The sequence below is a fragment of the Carcharhinus amblyrhynchos genome, chromosome 21 (genome assembly GCF_965287045.1).
Source record: "Carcharhinus amblyrhynchos chromosome 21, sCarAmb.v2.hapA, whole genome shotgun sequence".
Lineage (NCBI taxonomy): Eukaryota > Metazoa > Chordata > Chondrichthyes > Carcharhiniformes > Carcharhinidae > Carcharhinus > Carcharhinus amblyrhynchos.
In genome coordinates this window covers 45,403,513-45,423,664 of record NC_137344.1, presented here as the reverse complement: position 1 = coordinate 45,423,664, position 20,152 = coordinate 45,403,513, and the positions used below count along the sequence as shown (strand labels likewise).

Below are 20,152 nucleotides of genomic sequence, written 5' to 3'. Positions count from 1 at the left end.
CCATGCAACAGGATGTACAAGGTTGACAGCACAAATCTCTCCCTCTCTTGAAACACATGCTCTGGGAGGGGAGCGTTAATAGTTACAACTGAGGGACACTGCTAGTTAAGTTCATTTCACTTACAAGGAGGGCTCATGTGCTTGGTAAATGTGAATTTGAGATCCATCCACAGGTGTGAAATAAACAATACTATGATATTATTTGTGAGCCAAGATCTTAGTTTATTTTGTTGAATTAAATTTCTTTGATGTTCACTTCAATAAGGGAACAGTGTTAACGAATCAAAAGGCTGAAATTCAATAATGCTCCAAGAATATCAACTGCCGGAATTGTTTCATGATAGACATTTTCTGTACTCATCTGTAGATACCTATTTCAAGCAGTAAGTGGTGTTTTTAACAAAACTGAACCATGTCAAAGGGTTAGATGAAGCTTTAGTCCTAATATTTGATTTATGGGCAAAGTTAATGGACAAAGTACTGTCTTTTCAGACAGCGTTAATTTCTATTCTATCTTTCACTAATTCAGATTCCATTAGTGTACAGTCCTGAACAATTCACAGGAGCGTTATAACATATCAAACCTTAACATGCTCTAAACTCTTTCCCTATTTCTCTTCGATGATGAACAAAGGCCATCCTGCCTAGGATTCGATGTCGGTAGAATGGGACAAAGCAGAAGTAATAGTGGAAATAAACTCAAGAGAAATTGTAAACTTCTCTCCCTAGTGTTTGAATATTTATAAGCCACATAAACTTTGCTCTCAAGTCACAAAGTCAACCAGTTGTCAAATTCACATATATGCCATCAATGATTTGTCATACATTGCCAGTTTTACATCTGAACTCAAAAGTAATCCCTAGCTGGCTAGGTTCATATTTGACTAATGAAAGAACCACTGAAAATGCTTATCAAAATTCCCCTCTATATGGTTCATTACTGAGGTTACTTTCCCCTTAAATCATTAAAAAATGCGATTAATAGAATAAAAGCACCAATGATTCATCAGTTCTTCAATTGTCATGCAGCAGTCCATGCATTAAAAAAAAATTTAGGTAAGTTGTCAGTTCACAAAACATGCAAAGGGTTCATACGGGATGTAGCACTTTCTACACATCAAAAGGAAGATATGCCTATACAGAAAAGGATTTTTCTTACCTGGGAGATGTACCCAGAACGGGTTTGCTGCTCACGTTCCATACTAGCCTTCAGCTGGGCTTCGAGCTCTGCCCTATACTTCTGTGTCTCTATCAATTCCTGCTGGCAGCGCTCCAACTGGGTTTTCAATTCTTCAAGCTACAGTGAAATAACGAATCGTGTTTTATGGAGGTACAATTAAGAGTTATTATGCTCTCTCTCATTTGCATTCCAAACATTTATAACCATTAGGCCTAAGTTAAGGCATTGCGGGGAGAAAGAGCCAAGTGAATATTGTCTCCTGCTGGATGATCACAAAGTGACTCGAGAGCAAATTAAAAATATTTATCTTTATGGCTGGTAAGTGAATGTTAGCAAGAGATGATATTGGTGATGGAAGGCTACAGAACATGCTCTATGACACAGCACAGGACTGTGTCTCAGTGGACTCATTCAGTGGAAATCCAGAGGGCAATTCCACACACCTTTAACAAAAATATTTTTAAAATATATAGAACTACACGCTAAAATAAATACTAAAATCTGTTACCAAAATAAAATATTCCTGATTTAATTGAAGTTTGCCCTGTAAGTGTACTGCTTTAACTTAGAATTGATCATTACTTGACTCAAGGAGGAACACCAAGTTTAGCCATTACTCAAGGTTTTGTCAACACTTATGATCATACTATAGAATGTCCCATGGCATTGCCTGTGACCAGTCAGATGATATATTGTATAACAGTGAGAATGTTGTGCCACATTGTGTAGAATGTTGTTCACATGTATTGAAGAGGTTGGGCCTGGGAAAGATGCTGTGACAGAGAGTTGGTGCTGACTTGATGGGCTAATTGGCCTCCTTCTGCACTGTAGGGATTCTATGATTCAATGTTTACCGAAAGAAGCCGATTTCCCTCTTTTAAAAAAAAAACAACTTTTGTGGACGGAATGAATGGGTTAGTATGCTGCAGAATACCCAGTGAACCTTCCAATGAGAAACATACCAGAAAGATGTACGCAATACCTAGCATATCCATCCACCTGATCATGCTGTCTGATTGGAAACTGCTTGTAAATTTCCAGTTCCAAGTCAAGGGGCAAATTGCATATCGTTTTCTATCCCTCAATGTGTTTATAACTTTTTGCTGAAAGGATTAAATTACAATGTGTGATCTACAATAGACACTCAATTTAGGCCTCTTTGCAGTCGTGATATGAACAAAAATGAAAAAAGTTCTTAATTGATAAAGTTGATAATATCCATTTCCAGGACAGGAATTTGGGTTCACTTTTCAGTACTGATAAAATGAACCTCTGCCCTGCATCATGTTAGAATATTTGTTCAATCTGAAGTTGTAGCTGAACCAACATATTTAGTTATTTATTTTTTAAATGGAACTACATTTGCTCCTTCTGAATGCCTGTGTCTTGATACGACAGCCTGAGTTGGAACAATCCTGAATTCTCTGTATGGAACGAGCATTCAGCTACAAGGGGGGACTGCCCAACTCTATTTATAGTAATACATAACCACATCAGGCTGGAATAATTTGCTTAATATCGTAAATGATATATTTAAGTCGCCACTGTCAGGAGATGACACAGACTTTTTCCAAATTGGTTGTACCACTGGGGATATCTTGATAGAAGGTGAAAAAAATTCTTGCCTCATGATCAACAGACAACCTTGAAACAAAAAGCTTTGTTCTTCAAAGAAACTGTTCTTTATTTCAAAAGGAACAGAAAACATAACTGGAATTGGTTTGCAAATTCTAATTTAGGTTTATTCGGTCCAGCCACTTTCTAATTCACATTGGTGAGGTGGAACACCATGCTGTAATTGTACTGAGCATTTATTTACCCAAGTTTCAGTTGTTGGACTCTGGAGATTGTTTCCAGAATTTCAAAAGGCTGAGAGATCTTTTTTTGAAATAATTTCAAATGCCAGGGATGATGTTTATTTTATTTTTCATATAAATCACTTGCTAATAATTTTATTTGTGACTTTAGTACTGATAAGAGTGGCATTGCTCCACAACTACTGAGGTAATCAGCAGTGTGTGGTAGATACTCTGCAAATCGTTACAGTAAATAGTCAAGCTTAAGATCAGTCATGATCTTATTGAATGGCGGAGCCAGATGGCCTACTCCTGCTCCTAGCTCTTATGTACTTAATCCTACAGCATAATCATCCTTTATTTCACATATAGTTATTACATTGTCATACATAGGAGGCATGCATCTGCCTGGTTACTGAGTACAAGTGAAGCATGTTGGTAGAAATCTTGAATTCTAACAGCATCCAGAGAGTTATTTAGTGTTTGCCTTCTTTCTTTCACTGTGGGACGTGTTTTTGAAAACCTTCAGTGTTGTCAACTTTTGTTCCCTCACTAATCAACAAACCCCCTTAACTTAGTTGGCACATGGGCTAGGAGACAATCAACAATTGGCCAGGACAGCCAAATCATTTGGCATAAATGACATTCTCAGGATGTGGCTAGGAAAGCACACCTAATTTCTGATGCAGCATTCCAGTTGGGCTTTCAAACCACAGTTGACCAGTACCTGAAACAGAACTGCGATCATTTGAGTAACTGAAAAACATGGGTGTGTTGTCTGGCGAATCCTTTCAATAAACTGTGCATTTGGCTAAGAAATAGTTGGCAGTGAGTTAGTTACAAGGCAGGAACTTGACAGTGCTGCCAATGAAATTGAGCAGAACCTTGATGTTAAATCACTGCCTTCAACATAGTAACAGACATGTTTTATACTTTATAATACACAGACTGGTGTCTTAAGTGTTGCAAATATTAAGAGGGAGTATCATGGGGTGAAAAAGCGTGTGTATAATGACACAAAGATAACGCAACTGATAGCTAAACTGTAGTGCATCTCATTTTAATACAGGTCTAAACAAGCATGGTGCTGGTGGCTAGAAGCTGGACACATTTTTCTTCATTCATTATTCCTTGCAAGTTACAACTTTCTCCATAATTCTCCACAATACTGCCACAAACATCAAACACTGCAATTATTCCAGCCTTTTCCCCATATTTTGCCATGATTATTGTCTCGGCTTGAACCAGACTGTTCAGAAGCTCAGTCCTACTCGACTCCAAATTGAGGTTCCCAATCTTATATCCTCTCAGTCACAAAGTCTAGGTATTTTCACCTCCTTCAGCCCCATCACTATTGTAGCCGCTCACCACTGTCCTGTTCACTTACACTTAACTATTCCAATGCTCGACTGGCTTATCACCCATCCTTGACCCTCTGGAAATGTCAGGTCATCCAAAACTCCATTCGGTGCCAAGTTCCAATTGTCTTTCATCCCCATCCTCATGACTTGCAGTGGACCCTGCCCTCCCAATGCCTTAAATTTAAAATTCTCATCCTGTTTAAGTCACTTTAGCAGCTTGTGCACCCCCAGCTCTGTATCCACTCTCAGCAATAAAATCATCCCTTCCTCCAAACCCTTCATTCCTTTTCTGCATTTCATCTTCCTCCACTCCACTATCAGCAACCATACTTTGAGTTACCCAAGCCCAAGAGCTAGTGATTATGTGAGATTTGAGAATTACTTGGGTCCTTTTTCAATGATGAACAACTGTAATTTTTGCTTACCTCTTTTGTATGGGTCTCCAGTAGTTTGTCCATTTGTGATGTTTGTGAACTTGGCAGTACAGTTGCCAGAGGAACTCGCCGTTCTTCCCTGATGGGTGTCCGTTCTACCTGTTGCCAGTGCTCTTCAATTTCATCATGCATCTTTTGCCTCCGATCCAGCAGCGGCGGTGAACTTGATGGTTCAAATTCCATCCTGTTTGCATCAGCTGAACTTGAGCCCATTGTTCCAGTCACAGCCTCATATCTTTTTCTACGTTCCTCACGCCGTTTAGTCCGTTCCCAATCACTCAGGTCATCACATAAATCTGTCTTTGCTGCTCTCTCTTGGGCTAAAGCTTGTGCTATTGGCCTGAATTCTGCCCAGTCAAAAGTTTTTGACCTGCCCTCTCTCCTCCTTTCACGTGCTCGGCTTTTTCTCTGCCCTGTCTCCTTATCCACAGAAGAAGTTTCAGAGGATGGAGAGTCTGATTTGCTATCATAATGTGGAGTTGTATCTGGGAGCATCACAGCACACTGCTCTTCTGGTAAGCTAATGGAAGAGAAACGTCAGATTGAAATTCCTTAAAATAAACAGTAATCTACATATAATATTTTGGATACATTTGCTTTAGTTTGTGGCACTTCCACAATGTTAATAAGGCACAGGTAAGAAACACCTAAGAAGCATCAACAATACCTAAAAAAATAATTGCAGAAAGTGCTGGAAAATCTCAGCAGGTCTGAGAGCATCAGTGGAGAAGCAGAGTTTTTGCATCCAATGTGACTCTGCTTCTGAGCACAGAAATTTTCCAACACTTTGCTTTGCTTTTACAAAGAAACAATATTTGAAATCAAATCTATTTGAACTATAAAATAATTTCAAATTCAGATAGACTATTCAGTTAAATAACACATTTACACAGAACTTGCTGCAATGAACTGCTACAGAATCTGCATAAGAAGCAATAGTTAAATATTTCAGCAAAGCGCGTCCTTACCTGGCAACATCCGGAGCTGTTGAAGGACGGATATTTTTCATCAATGCCTGCATCCAATTGCGTCGGATACCAGCAGTCATTGCAGAAAGGGTAAACAAAGCTTCCTGGGTCTGTAAGATGAGATATCATCTGTATTATCCAAAATGCCAATGCATTGTTCTATCCTGCAAACTCCAGTCAAGCCAGTCAGTTATCTTAAATACTTAAAGATGAAAGTTATGAGGAATTTAACATATCTTGCGAGTTCCCAGCAATAAATCTCTGTTACAAGTATATGTTGTGTGACTCAAGACACTGGCTGCGAAAGCCAGATGTTAGAATATACAAGCTATCATCAATGTTAATGGCCTTTTAAATGCAGGTGGGACAGGAAACAGTGTCAGGAACCCATTTTCAGAACTAGAGCTCACTGCTAACCTTAAACCACATGATCCCAGTCCAACAGATTTTCATCACCTGTAAAATCTAAGCCATGTAATCTGAAAATAGTTGTTGTCCAATTGGTACTTTTCTGTGAAGTGGTTAGCACAGTTTTACACCCAGACAAAAAATAATTTTGGCAAACTTTTGACCAATCCAGGAATTCATCTGTTTTGTTGCATTATAGCCATGTACAGTTATGCATCTGAAGACTCCAGAGAGAAGTTTAGTCTTTCTTACATAAAATTTTGTTACAGATGCTAAGCCAACTTCAATGACGTTTGGAAGGTTAATACATCACACTTACTATTTGTGAAATAAGTAGTTCGCAGTGAATATGCTGCAAATCTAGAAGAACCTGCTCTGTTCCTTGTTTACTACATGTAGGTATTTTTAAGTAAACCTGATCTCCAGATTGTAGCTTAAGTCACACAATGTTGGCATAGTAATTATCCTTTCATTATCTGATGAGTAGAAGGAAAGGAGACCACTCGTATAATTTCCAATGAGAAAATTACAGCAACAAGTACAGGACTCTTTAATCTGGAGCAGCAATAAGTTGTTAAGTAACTTAAGTGAGCTTTTCAGAGCTTCAGAGCTCACTTTTAGTTTGTAGGGTGTAAGGACTCACATTCAGGAGAGCTTCTTTATGTTGAAACAGAGAGCTATCTGGCACACACTGAAAGATGTAGAGTGACTTCGTTTTACTGCAAGATGTGGCTTCTTCTAATCCAATACTATGGTGTGGTACAATACATTAATGCGATGAACTATTGTGAAACTTCAAAAAATACATCTGCCATTTAAAAAAATTCTTGAACTCATTGGCTGCATCTTACTTTCTGTTCATGGTGACACTCCAAACACACAAGAAATTATGATTGCAGCAAGAGATAGAAGTAAATACCACATCTACCACAACAGACCACAGGCAGTGGACTTGCACTTAAATACACATCTTGTTATCTTCCAAAGTTATTAACAAATAGAGAACACAGCTCCTTTAAGAGAGGAATGCACTTTATATTTATTTAATATTGGAGGAAACAATCACAAAGGCTTGGATCTGTTTCTCAGAAACTTGCTCTTTCTTCACAGCAAGTCATTGAAGCCACTCTGGGATTCTCAGCGGGTGACTTCAGCAGAATGGGTTTCTCTAGGGGTCAAAATGTTGAATTTTTCCCAAGGAAAAGTCCTTATGAGTTATGTGATTGTTTTATGCCCAACATGTACAATTTTCACTCTCCCCTAGACTCTCTCTCTTTTAAGATGCTGGGTGACTGTTTCATTATTTTAAAAATAAATCTACTACAGTGGATACTAAAAAAAATACTTTTTCTTGGTCATGTTAATTTTAAAGAGGATGCAGGAACAGAGAGAACTGGAGGTATACGTATACATATACAAATTCTTAAAATCCTTGAAGGTGGAAGGACAAGTTGACATGGCTGTTAAAAAGGCAAAATGGATATTTGGCCTGATAAACAGAAGCATTGGCATGGCTCTCCACATCCACATTAGCAGAAAGTGGCCCAAGCGATGCAATCTCCAACCTGGGCAGTGTGTGTGTGTGTGTGTGTGTGTGTGTGTGTGTGTGGAGGAGTTGGGGGGAAGAGAGAGAGAGAAAGAGCTGGTTGGTTGGCAATGTTGTCAAATAGGAGGCAGAGAGTGGGGGTCAATGGGTGCTATTCGGATTGGCGGTTGGTGACTAGTGGAGTGCCCCAGGGGTCGGTGCTGGGGCCTCAGCTATTTACCATTTATATAGATGATCTGGAGGAGGGAACCGAGTGTATGGTGTCGAAATTTGCTGATGACACCAAGATTGGGGGAACGGCAAATTGTGCGGAGGGTGTGGAGAGTCTGCAGAAGGATCTAGATAGGCTGGGCGAATGGGCCAGGAAATGGCAAATGGAATTTAATGTTGGCAAGTGTGAGGTGGTCCACTTTGGTAGAAATAATGGTAGGAAGGACTATTACTTACGTGGCGAAAAACTGCAGCAGGCGACGGTGCAGAGGGACCTTGGGGTCCTTGTGCATGAGTCGCAAAAACCCAGCTTGCAGGTGCAGCAGGTGGTCAGGAAGGCGAATGGGATGCTGGCCTTCATAGCGAGGGGGATTGAATATAAAAGTAGGGAGGTCTTGCTGCAGCTGTATAGGGCATTGGTGAGGCCGCAGCTGGAGTACTGTGTGCAGTTTTGGGCGCCGCACCTGCGCAAAGATATTTTGGCCTTGGAGGGAGTGCAGAGGAGGTTTACTAGGCTGATACTGGAGTTGAGGGGGTTGAGCTATGAGGAGAGGCTGAATAAACTAGGCTTGTACTCGTTAGAGTTTAGAAGAATGAGGGGAGATCTCATTGAGACATATAAGATGATGAATGGGATGGATAGGATAGAGGTGGAGAGACTCTTCCCGCTCAAAAAAGACAGTAGGACTAGGGGGCACAGCCTCAAGATAAAGGGGGGGTGGTTTAGAACGGAGTTGAGGAAGAACTTCTTCACTCAAAGGGTGGTGAATCTCTGGAATTCTCTGCCCGTTGAAGTGGTGGAGGCTGCCTCGCTAAATATTTTTAAGAAGCGGGTTGATGGGTTTTTGATAGGCAAGGGGATTAAGGGTTATGGGGAGAGGGCGGGAAAGTGGAACTGAGCCACAACAGATCAGCCATGATCTTACTGAATGGCGGGGCAGGCTCGAAGGGCTGGATGGCCTACTCCTGCTCCTATTTCTTATGTTCTTATGTTCAATGTGCTGATGGAGCTTGGCCTGTTGCCTCTGGAGGATCAGAGGTCATAGGGTTGGCCAGGTTAAAAGGCTCCTCTTATGCATGCTTAGCCAAGAGCTCAGTCTAATAAAAGGATCACCTCTGTGGTAGTCCTGTTGACTCGGCTGAAGATTTATCAATATCTGAATTGTTACTTGCACAAGATTAAAGAGGTGTAAAATGCTTAGAGCTTCTTTTGTTGATTGTTAGATCTTTTGGGGTGTATGAGCACCAGTTTTGTCCAAAGAATTCAGTGCACGTATTCCCCCTAAGGTGTTCCACTGATGTCACTGATAACATAGCGTTCGTTGTCTCTTACATAATATATGTGGGCAAATGGGCATGGAAGAGTCATGAGTAGGCATGGGGGCTTTAAGAGATCATGATGGAATGGGTTGGGGGGGGGGGGGGGGGGGGGCAGCAGAAGGTCACATTGTAAAGTTGGAGAGGTCATGCATAACACCTTTTGGGGGAGGTGGGACCTGTAAAACAGGATCGGTCAGGACTGATGTTGGGGGGAGGAGGGGCACAACCTTTCGAAGGATTCAGAGCAAGAAGTGATAAGCACAGAAATCAAGGGCCAAAGTCAGATGAGGACTGACTAAAAAATAGTGGGAAAGGGAAAATGTTAGAAGTGCCCACTTCAAGGTTTTGTACCTGAATGCTTGGAGCATTCAAAACAAAATGGATGAATTAGTTGCATAAATAGATGTAAAGGGGTAAGATGTAGTTAGCATTGCAGAGATGTGGCTCCAAGATGAGCAAGGACGGGAACTAAACATTGAGGGCTAAACACAAACATCAAGAGTGACCATAATGCGGTAGAATTCTTTGTCAGGGTGGATCATGATGTAGTTGATTCTGAGACCAGGGTCCTGAATATCAGTAAAGGTAACTATGATGGTATGAGGCATGGATTGGCGATGGTAGACTGAGAAACATTACTGAAAGGAAAGACAATGGATAGGCAATGGCAGATATTTAAAGAATGAACAGGCAAACTCCAGAAGTTGTTTATTCCTGTTTGGTGCAAGAATGGTAAGGAAACATGGCCAAACCATGGCTTGCAAGGGAAATTAAAGATATCAGATTCAAGAAAGAAGCAGACAAATTGGCAAGAAAAAGCAACAGGCCTGAGGATTGGGAGCAATTTAAAATTCAGCAAAGGAGGACCAAGGGATTGATTATGGAGGAAAAATAGAATATATAAGTAAGCTAATGGGAAATATAAAAACTGACTGTAAATGTTTCTTATAAATATGTTTCTTATAAAAAATGACAAAAACAAATGTAGGCTCCTTACAGTCAGAAATGGGAGAATTCATAATGGGGAATATAGAAATGGCTATGGAATTAAATTTGAACTTTGCTTCAGTCTTCAAAGGAAAATATGAGTAATGTAACAGAAGTGCTGAGAGAAATATGTTTCAGTGAGGAGCTGAAGGAAATCAGCATTAATAGAGAAATTATTTTGGGAAATTGATGGGATTGGAGGTGGATAAATTTCCAGGTCTTGATAATCTTCATCCCAGCATACTTAAGGAAGTGGCCCTGGAAGTAGTAGATTCATTGGTGGTTATTTTCCAAAATTCTTTAGACTCTGGAATAGCTCCTACAGATTGGAGGGTAGCTAATGTATGCCTGCTAGTCAAAAAGGAAGGTAGGGAGAAAACAGGAGCAATAGGCCAGTGAGCCTAACATCGGTACTGGGGAAGAGTCTATTTTATAACTCGGCATTTGTAAGGCAGTGGTGTAATCAGGCAAAGTCAACATGGCTTTACAAAAGGAACATGATGCTTGACAAATCTATTGGAATTCTGTGAGGATGTAACTAATAGAGTTGACTGAGGAGAACCAGTTGATGTGGTTTATTTAAATTTTCAGAAAGCTTTCGACAAAGTCTCACATAATAGACTACTGTGTAAAGTTGAAGCACATGGGATTACAGATGATGTCTTGAGATGGATAGAAAACTGGTTAGAAGAAGCAAAGAGTTGGCATAAATGGGTCTTCTTCTGATTGACAGTCAGTGACTAGTGGGGTTCCACAAGAATCTGTGCTAGGAACCCAACAGTTCACATTATATATTAATGATTTGGAAGAGGGAACTGAATGTATTATCTTCAAATTTGCAGATGATACGATGTTGGGTGGGAGGGTGAGTTGTGAAGAGGATGCAGAGATGCTTTAGCATGATTTGGACAGGCTGAACATATGCATTTGCATGGCAGATGCAGTATAATGTGGATAAATGTGAGTCTATCCATTTCAGTAGGAATAACAGAAAGACAGATTATTACTTGAATGGGTACAAATTGAGTGAGGTAGATACTCGCGACCTTGGAGTCCTCGTGCATCAATCACCAAAAGTAAGTGTACAAGTACAGCAGGTAGTAAAGAAGGCAAATGTATACTGGCCTTCATAGCGAGGAGATTTGAGTATAGGGATAGGGATGTTTTGCTGCAATTGTATAGGGCTTGGTGAGGCCACACCTGGAGTAGTGGGTGTAGTTTTGGTGCCCTTGCTATAGCAGGAGTACAGCGAAGGTTTACCAGGCTGATTCCTGGGAGGGCAGGTCTGTCATATGAGGAGAAACCAAATCAGTTAGGATTATATTCATTGGAGTTTAAAAAAGAGAGGGGATCTCAGAAACTTATAAAATTTTCAATAGTCGAAAAGTCCAGAACTAAGGGTCATAATTTGAGGAAAGGGGTAGAACTTTTAGAACTGAGATGAGAAATTTCTTCACCCAGAATGTGCTGAATGTGTGGAACTCACTACCAAAGAATGTAGTTGAGGCCAAACATTGTCTGATTTTAGGAAGAAATTAGATATAGCTCTTAGAGCTAAAGAGACCAAGAGATGTAGGAGGAAGGGGGAATTAGGATGTTGAATTCGATGATCAGCCATGATCAAAATGAATCGCAGAGCAGGCCCAAATGGTTTACTCCTACTTCTAGTTTCTGTGTTTCTATATGGCTGCCAAATCCAAGCTATGGGTCATGACTCCTTGGAGTCATGGAGAAACTTGCCCAACTTGACGAAAATTGTGAGAGTCCAAGAGAAGCCATTACAGACCCTCCCATGGATATGAATGCAGAGTGCTGGTGCTCACACCCTTATCCCACAGATGAAAACTGGACTGCCAAAATTGGGGCAGGAATGCCGGAATTGGGTCCTAGCTGCACTTTTAAATGATTTTGGAATCCTTCAACTCTGAAAATCTGGGCCATTGAGTACAAAGGCATGGAATTCATACTAAACCTTTATAAATCAGAACATTAATTGGAATACTGGTTTGATTTATTGTCACATATATTAGTTTTACAGTGAATTCAGGATCAATGCCAAAGTCATCAAAGGGTGCAGAAGGGATTGGTAATAGGGTCTTTAGTTATATGGAGAGACGAGAGAAGCTGGACTTGTTCTCCTCAGAGGAACGAAGGTTAAGAAGACTGAATAGGTGTTCAAAATCATAAATGATTTTAATAAGGAAAAACTGTTTCCTGTCACAGAAAGATTAGTAACCAGGGAACAAGCATTTAAGGTAACTGGCAAATGAACCAGGGGTGAGAATTTTTTTAAAGTGCCGGTTGCGACAATCTAGAATGCCTCAGCAGGTGGTGATGCAGATTACATAATAATATTATAGAGTTTACAACACAGAAACAGGCCATTCAGTTCAGCAGGTCCATGATTGTATTTTTCTTCACATGAACTTCATCCAAGTTTGCTCCACTATATCCTATCAGTATATCCTTTCCCCTTCCTGTAATTATATGAATGGAAGCAGACTAGTGTGAACTACTAACAGAAACTAACTGGGATGAATTACAAGTTTCAGTATTGTATATTCTATGTAATTTTATGTAAAGGAAAGATGAGATCAACTAACTCAGTTAAATCCAAGAATCAAAGCTGGGAATGGTTTGTGTGTCTTTACAGTCACATCATACAAGCACTGCCAAAATTCATTGCACAATCAGCTTGATCGGAGGAAATATAATACACCATTGTAAGAAAAAAATAGATTAAATCAAACTGCAACAACAAACTGGGGTTACTGGTGAGTGGAAGGTTAAAAAGAATCATTCAGTCTCAAAATGGGGTGTTTCAATCTACTGACAGTAAAACAACACAAAGGTGAAATTCAATAATACTTTCTTTTTTAAGAAAGAAAGGAATCTGATAAATTACTGAAGGGGAAAAATTTGCAAGGCAATGTGGAAATGGCAGGAGTTGGGATTAGCTGGATCACTCTTTCAAAGCGCAGGCACAATGAGTCAAATTACCTCCTTTTGTGCTATATTATTCCACGCTTCCATTACATAGAAAAACAACGAGGGCATGTTTCAGACTCAAAAACGAATCTGAATCTTAGCGTTAAGCCATAGCAATGCATAGAAATTGCAGCAGGAAGATAACAACACACATGAAGTACATGTCAAGTCGGTATAAATTTTCATCATTTAAAAGCACCAACTTACATGTATTTGGAAGCCATAGTTGCGCTGGACCTGATATTCAGTCACATTATAGCAAGTAGATAAATCAATTTCACCATCCAGATCTGATGCCTGTGGCAATAGGGGTTAAAAGCAGAAACAAACAAATTGATTTGGCAATTCACACAAAAAAAATAAAAATTAGAAGGAGCAGGTCATTCGGTCCTTTGAACTTGCTCTTCCATTTGATAAGACCATGGCTGATCTGACTGTTACTGTACATCTACTTTCTTGTTGACTACCTCATAACCCTCAACTCTCTTGTCAATCAGAACATATCTTAAAAATATATATTGTGGGGGATATAGGCTCCAATCCAATCACAATAGTGGTGGAATTGAAATTCAATTAATCAATCTGGAATTAAAAGCGAGTCTAATGGTGACCACAATATCAGTGTTAATCATTATAAAAATACATTGGTTCATCTTTGTCCTTTAAGGAAGGATATTACCATAGAGGAGGCAGTGATGCAGTGGCATTGTCACTGGACTAGTAATGTAGAGACCCAGAGCAAGATTTAGGGACCCAGGTTCAAGTATTGTTACAGCAAATGGTGAAATTTGAGTTCAATAAAAATCTGGAATTAAAAGTTTAATGATAGCCATGAAACCATTGTAAACTGACATAAAAACTCAGCTATTTCACTAATGTTCTTTAACAGAGGAAATCTGCTGTCCTTATCCAGTCTGGCCTACATGTGACTCCACAGCAATATGTTGACTCTCAAATGCCTTCTGAGACAGAGTGCTGTTAGGGACCAGCAATAAATTCTGACCCAGCCAACAATGCTCACGTCCCATAAAAATGAAAAAAAAAAATGGTCTGGCCTACATGTGACTCACAGCAAACCCACAGCAACATGGTTGACTCTTAAATGCTGTGACAAAGTACGAAAGGTCTGAAACAGGGCATTGACCTGGGCACCAAAAACAACAAGGGCATACACAACCGTGTTGACTGCAAATCTGGGGGCTTGTGTCAAAATTGGCAGAGTTGTCCCACAGATTAGTCAAGCAACAGCCTGACATTGTCTGCAAGATATGATTCAGTGAGAATGACTATTTCATAAGAACATAAGAAATAGGAGCAGGAGTGGGCCATCTAGCCCTTCGAGCCTGCCCCGCCATTCAATAAGATCATGGCTGATCTGTTGTGGCTCAGTTCCACTTTCCCGCCCTCTCCCCATAACCCTTAATCCCCTCTCTTATCAAGAACCCATCAACCCGCTTCTTAAAAATATTTAGAGAGGCAGCCTCCACCACTTCAACGGGCAGAGAATTCCAGAGATTCACCACCCTTTGAGTGAAGAAGTTCCTCCTCAACTCCGTTCTAAACCGCCTCCCCTTTATCTTGAGGCTGTGCCCCCTAGTCCTACTGTCTTTTTTTGAGCGGGAAGAGTCTCTCCACCTCTATCCTATCCATCCCATTCATCATCTTATATGTCTCAATGAGATCTCCCCTCATCTAAACTCTAACGAGTACAAGCCTAGTTTATTCAGCCTCTCCTCACAGCTCAATTTCTCAGGCACTATCGTTACCATCCCTGGATATGTCCTATTACATCTACAGGATTGACCTACTAGAGGTGGCAGCACAACGGTGTACGTTATTAGGGAGCTGTTTCTGGGGTTCCTCAACACTGACTCTGGGCCTCATGAAGTCTTGTGACGTAAGTCAATCATAGGCAGGGAAACCTCCTGCTAGTCACCACGTACCATCTCTCCTCAACTGATGAATCCGTACATCTCCATGTTGAATATCACTTGGAGGAAGTACTGAGGGTGGCAAGGGTGTATTTAGAGTTGGGAGGCTTCACTGAGTGGCCTGGCAGCACCATTGCTGATTGAGCTGGCCGAGTCCTAAAGGACATGGCTGTTATACTTGGTTTCCGACAGGTGGTGAGGGTACCAAGAGGGAAATCTATCTGCTGCAGATACATCAGTTCATGACTGTACTGATAGAGAGGTATTAACCAAACAATCCACGTGGAGACAAAGCCTCAATTTCACACTGAGAATATCCTCCATCATGTGTGACAGTACCGCTGCGCTAAATGGGATAGATTTCAAACTGATCTAGCAACTCAAAACTGGGCATCCATAAGGCTCTTTATCAGCAGCAGAATTATATACAATCACAATTTGTAAAGTCACAGCCCAGCATACCCACTATTACCATGAAACTTGGGGAATAACTCTGGTTCAAAGAAAAGTGCAGGAGGGCATGGCAGGAGCAGAATCAGGCATATCTACAAATAAGATGTCATGGTGGTGAAGCTATAACACAGGACTACTCGCATGCAAACAGTGGAAGCAGCATGCGATAGTCAGAGCTAAGCGATCCCTTCAACCAATAGATCATATATCAGCTCTGCAGCCCTGCCACATCCAGTCATGAATTGTGGTGGACAATCAAACAACAAACTGGAGGAGAAAGCTACACAAATATCCCCACATTTAATGATAGAGGAGTTCAGTATACCAATGCAGAAGACAAGGCTGGAGAATTTGCAGCCACTTTCGGCCAGAGTGCTGGGTAGATGATCCATCTCATTCCCCTAAGGACTCAAGCATCACAGATGCCAGTCATCAGCCAATTTGATTCACTCCACGTGAAAGGAAGAAATAGTTGCAGGTGCTGGATATGCAAAGGTTATGGACCCTGACAGATTTCCAAATACAATACTGAACACTTGTGTTCCAGAACTCACCAAGCTGTTCCTGTAGAACACTAGCATCTAGCAATATGGAAAATTTCTAGGTGTGTCCTACACAAAAGCAGGAGAAACCAAACCCAGCCAATTACTGCCCCATCAGTGCTGCTATTCTCAATCACCAGGAAAGTATCAACAGTTCTATTAAGTTATGCTTACTCTGCAAAAACCTGCTCAACTGACCTCAGTTTGGGATTTGCCACTTGGCTCCTGACTTCATTACAGCCTTGGTTCAATCAAGGAGTTCAGGTGAGAGTGAATGCTCTTGACATCATGGCTGCAGCTGACTGAGTGTGGCATCCAAGAGGCCTTGCAACACAAAGGCCATGAGATGTTTTGTGTGTGTGCGTGAGAGAGAGATTGCGCACAGCAATCACCACAGGCCCAATACATCATTGCAGGAGCTCCTCAGGGCAATGCCCAAGGCCCAATAATCTTCCACTGCTTCAATGAGCTTCCCTCCATCATAAGATGAAAAGTGGGGATGTTTATGGAGGACTGCACAAAGTCAATGTTTAGTACTGTTCGCGACTCCTCAGATATTGAAGCAGTCCATGTCCATACGCAGCAAGACATAGGCCCAGCCTGAACGTTGCCCGTAAGTGCCAAACTCCATGACCATTTCCAATAATGTGGAGATGCTGGCGTCGGACAGGGGTAAACACAGTAAGAAGTCTCACAACACCAGGTTAAAGTCCAACAAGTTTATTTGATAGTAAACCCAATAGCTTTTGGGTTTTGCCCCTTCGTCAGGTGAGTGGGCAAACCCTGAAAGCTAGTGGCTTTACGATCAAATAAACTTGTTGGACTTTAACCTGGTGTTGTGAAACTTCTTACCATCTCCAATAAGACAGATCTAACTGTCTCCTCTTGGTATTTCATGATACAACCATTGCCGAATCCTCCACTATCAACACTGAGCAGAAACTGAACTGGACTGGCCATATACATAGTTTTGCTCCAAAGGCAGTTCAGGGATTGGGAATTCTTCAAAGAATAATTCACCTCCTGATTCCCCAAAGCATGTCCCACATTTACAAGTTGCAAGTCATGATTGTGATGGAATACTCTCCAACCTGCTGGAAGGGCGTAGTTCCAAGAACACCTAAGAAGCTCATCACTATCCAGTACAAAGCAGCCTTCTTGACTGACACCTAATTCGCTATCTTCAATATTCACTTGCTCCACCACTGAAGCACAATGGCTGCAGCGTGTATTACCAACAAGACGCGCTGCAGTCATTTATCAAGGCTCCTTCAACAGCAAATTCTAAACCCACAACTTTTGCCACCTAGAAGAACAAGGGCAGCAGAAGCATGGGAACTTTGCCACCTGAAAGTTCCCTTTTAAGTCACACAATATCCTGACTTGGAACGATATCACAATTCCGTCACTGTTGCAGCTGCCTTGGTAACAGCACTGTGGGTGTTCCTACAACAAGACTGCAGTGATTAAAGACAGTTCAGCACCACCTTCTTGAGGCCTATTAGTGATGGACAATAAATACTAACCAAACCAGCAACACCCACATCCCATGAATGAATGAGAAAAAAATCCATCTCTTGAATCAGTTGAGTGAGCCCTCCCTGAACTGCTTGAAAATCAATGCCTGATTTTCATTTAATATGTAACAATTGTCAAAATAAAGGTACCAAAATCATGACAAAATCTTTGATATAAAACAAAGTTAATGATTTTCTAGTTTCTGCTCAGAGTTAAACAAAATTCACAGCCATTGATTTTTTTTGATTGTGTGCTGAACTGCCCATGCCCTCTATAACAAAAATCATCTACTTCCTTCGAAGTAACAAAGCCCATTTCCATCACTACCTCAGCTTACTTGTTGCTGAAATCCTCATCAAAACATTTTCCTGCCAGATTCAATTGTTCCAATGCAATCCTAGCTATTCACTTAGCTTCCACCTGCCACTAAATTGAGCTCATCTAAAACTCTGCTAGCCGAATTCTAATGAACTCCAAGTCTCGTTCCCCCATCACTCCCTGCATGTTGTTCTCAGGCCAACGTTAAACTTCTTGACTTTAAAAATCTCACCCTCATATTCAAATCCTTCTTGGTCTCATTCTCTTTATTGACAAAGTCATAGCCAAAATATCATTGCATTTTCTTGACTCATTATACTCTTTTTTGCTAGGAATATATATCCAGATTGAACTGCTGATTTCAGAAAACTGGGTTGGAATTCATGATTTTTCAAGACAAACTTCCTCAGCTGGTGTTTAGATTCAACACCAGCCTGGTTGTTGGAGCTGTCTTCATGGATGATTTATCATCGTGCTTTACCTTGATTAGTTGACCCCACTTCTGGACGTCCATTTTGCATTGTTTCAATGTTGCCTTTAAGCAGTCTTCACATATCGATTCACCCACTCCCATGGTTGCATTTTGCCAATTCTGGAATTTCCATTTTCCTCCTGTTCCATCATTACCAGTCACGCCTTCAGTTAGTTGGTCCCCAAGCTCTGGAAGTCTTTCCTTAAATCTGTTAACCGCTCTCATCTCTTAAAACCTAGCTCGTTGCCAAAGTTTTAGTCATCCATCTTAATACCTCATGCTTTAGCTGGTTTCAGCCTTACTCATATGAAGTATTATGGAATGGTTTCCTGCACTGAAGTTGTGATCTAAATGAAGCGTTGTATGGTGGTCTAAAAACAATCTTGAATCATTACAAATAAATTGCTTAGACTGACTGCAAAAAAACAAGGATCACACGTTTGAACTCAAATGCCATGACAAATGGTATTTTTTCTTGGCGTTAGATGCACTAAGCCAGTTTAATTGGCAAGCTTGGAAGAATGCAGTGCATTAATTTTACTACTGGCACAGACGACAGGAAATTGCTTAGGGCACATCGTATACTCTTTGTTTATTAAGTCAGATTGGGATGTTTGTAAATTGCAAGTTCTCTTATTCATTAAGAGATAGTTTCAAACATTATTCATCATTTGCAACACTACAAACACAAAATACAAGATCAGCTGCTGCTTGTAGCCAAGTGGCCTGAGCTGGAAACTAGACCAGATGGGCTGTTATGGCTATACTATCAAATAGCTTGCTGATGCTCATCCTCAAGGCTGACATATTGGGATCAAGTTCTGCCAGCACCTATGTGGAACCTCAGCATGTGTCTGTCCTGTGCCTTTGTAACAAAAAAGGTAGGAGTGGAAAAACAAATACTGATTTTCTAAATTAAGACAGCTCCAAAATGTTGCCAAAATAGCTCAAGTGAACCTTCTGCCCATTAAGTGCATCAATACTAAAATCCAAGAAAGCCTTATTCTGATGTAATAATTTAACTAAAAGGAAAATCTGTAGATTAGTAATCAGCACGAGTCACCAAATTCCTTTGCTGAGAACTGACTGGCAAGTAATTATCTTGACCACTAAAACTCTAAGTCATGAGTAACTGCTGTTAAATTACCCACAACATGTCTATTTGTTGTCAGAAATCTTCCATGCTTTTAAAACCAGAATCCATCTTCAATCCATATTTTAGCTCCAACTGGATAAATACATCGTATTTTAAAACAGTGCATTCTAAGTTTGAGGCCACCTTTGGGAAAATGAGCTGCAACCCTATGTAGACTGACAGCTGGGTCAAATATTGTTCACCTCCAGTTCCTCGGGTAAATATGGAAGATTTCTGGCACTTTTGAAAAATGCTTTGATATGTTTCATGTTAGAGCTAGTTTAGAAAGAGTAAATATTCATTAGATTCAGTTGTATTTTGATTATGCTGCACGTTGTATGGGAAAATTGGTCAGTACTAACACAAACAAGCTAGATACATCAATTTTATTTAGAAGAAAATAAATGCTTAAATTGGATTGAAAATGATCTTTTCACCCTAAGATAAAGTTATCCTAATAAAAACAGAAAACATTGGAAACACTTTTGTTTGTTTTCTCTTAATCCAATATTTAATTTCCTTTATCTTTTTGCACATGATATGACTGCTTCATCTTCCTTCTCCATAGTCCCTCTTGTTTCTTTC

General features: G+C 40.4%; 1 protein-coding gene across 5 annotated transcripts in view; it reads right to left on the bottom strand.

Moving 5' to 3' along the window:
• The window catches only part of mpripb (myosin phosphatase Rho interacting protein b), a 417,298-nt gene that overhangs the window by 68,150 nt on the left and 328,996 nt on the right, over positions 1-20,152 (bottom strand). For all 5 annotated transcript variants that reach the window (XM_080209086.1, XM_080209085.1, XM_080209087.1 and 2 more), the window contains 4 exons: positions 13,406-13,495; positions 5,740-5,849; positions 4,763-5,291; positions 1,160-1,297 (listed from right to left, as the gene is read on the bottom strand). In XM_080209086.1, the coding sequence (XP_080065212.1) occupies positions 1,160-1,297; positions 4,763-5,291; positions 5,740-5,849; positions 13,406-13,495 (867 nt within the window). The remainder of the gene's footprint in view (positions 1-1,159; positions 1,298-4,762; positions 5,292-5,739; positions 5,850-13,405; positions 13,496-20,152) is intronic.